General features: G+C 53.2%; 1 protein-coding gene across 1 annotated transcript in view; it reads left to right on the top strand.

Moving 5' to 3' along the window:
• Window positions 1–241: 241 nt before the first annotated feature.
• LOC104508652 (RNA-binding protein 41-like) overlaps window positions 242–897 on the top strand; it is a gene marked incomplete at its 5' end in the record, with an annotated part of 1,841 nt that continues 1,185 nt past the window's right edge. Inside the window, 2 exons of the mRNA XM_010150354.1 lie at window positions 242–385; window positions 442–858. Of these exons, the coding sequence (XP_010148656.1) occupies window positions 242–385; window positions 442–858 (561 nt within the window). The remainder of the gene's footprint in view (window positions 386–441; window positions 859–897) is intronic.

Below are 897 nucleotides of genomic sequence, written 5' to 3'. Positions count from 1 at the left end.
GGTGTGTTGAAAGAGTCCCTAGAACGTGCTGAAATGTGGTGCAGTTGAGCTAGTGAGGACATCCTGGAAGAAAGGAGCTCTGCACAAAGCAGGGGTGGAGCTGCTCTCTGCAGGTTCGCCCTGAGCTGGGACACCAGCTCCCACTGGCTCCTGGGGCTGTAGCAGAGCAGAGGCATGGAGACTGGGTTGGAATGGGGTTTCTCCTGTCTGTGTCTCTTCCCGCAGTCTGTGCATTTGCCAGGTTCTTGGTGGTAGTCATATTACCATGTTTCTTGGTTGTGGGTTAGATGACACTCAGAAGAGGGTAACGGATGAAAAGGACCCCATGGTTCACCTGGAGAGTGTTTACCAAGAGCTGCTGAGCAAGCAGAGGCATGGAGACTGGGTTGGAATGGGGTTTCTCCTGTCTGTGTCTCTTCCCGCAGTCTGTGCATTTGCCAGGTTCTTGGTGGTAGTCATATTACCATGTTTCTTGGTTGTGGGTTAGATGACACTCAGAAGAGGGTAACGGATGAAAAGGACCCCATGGTTCACCTGGAGAGTGTTTACCAAGAGCTGCTGAGCAAGAAGTGCCCTGAAGAAGTCCAGCCCACCCAGAGTGACTCATGCCCTTCCCTGGCCCCACGGGCACCTGTGGCTGAGGAGTCATTGCTTCCACACCAGAAAGAGCAGGGAGAACAGACAAGAAGTCCCAGCCTTCCTTCAGCAAAGCCCCACCAGTCCCCTCCAACGCCTGTGATTATCAAAGAGCCTGTAGAGTTTGTCCCGGAAGAGGAGATCTGCAAGAACCGTCTCTCGGAGGAAGAACTCCGGAATATACCCAGGTTCTCATCCTACCATCCCGGGGAGCCCAACAAGGTATTTTGGGATGAAACAGGTTTACTCTTCCTCACTCGC

Source organism: Eurypyga helias, unplaced genomic scaffold (genome assembly GCF_000690775.1).
Source record: "Eurypyga helias isolate BGI_N326 unplaced genomic scaffold, ASM69077v1 scaffold29664, whole genome shotgun sequence".
NCBI classification, from domain to species: Eukaryota; Metazoa; Chordata; class Aves; order Eurypygiformes; family Eurypygidae; genus Eurypyga; species Eurypyga helias.
Note: the sequence above shows the minus strand (reverse complement) of the source record. Positions and strands in the feature narration are given on the sequence as shown.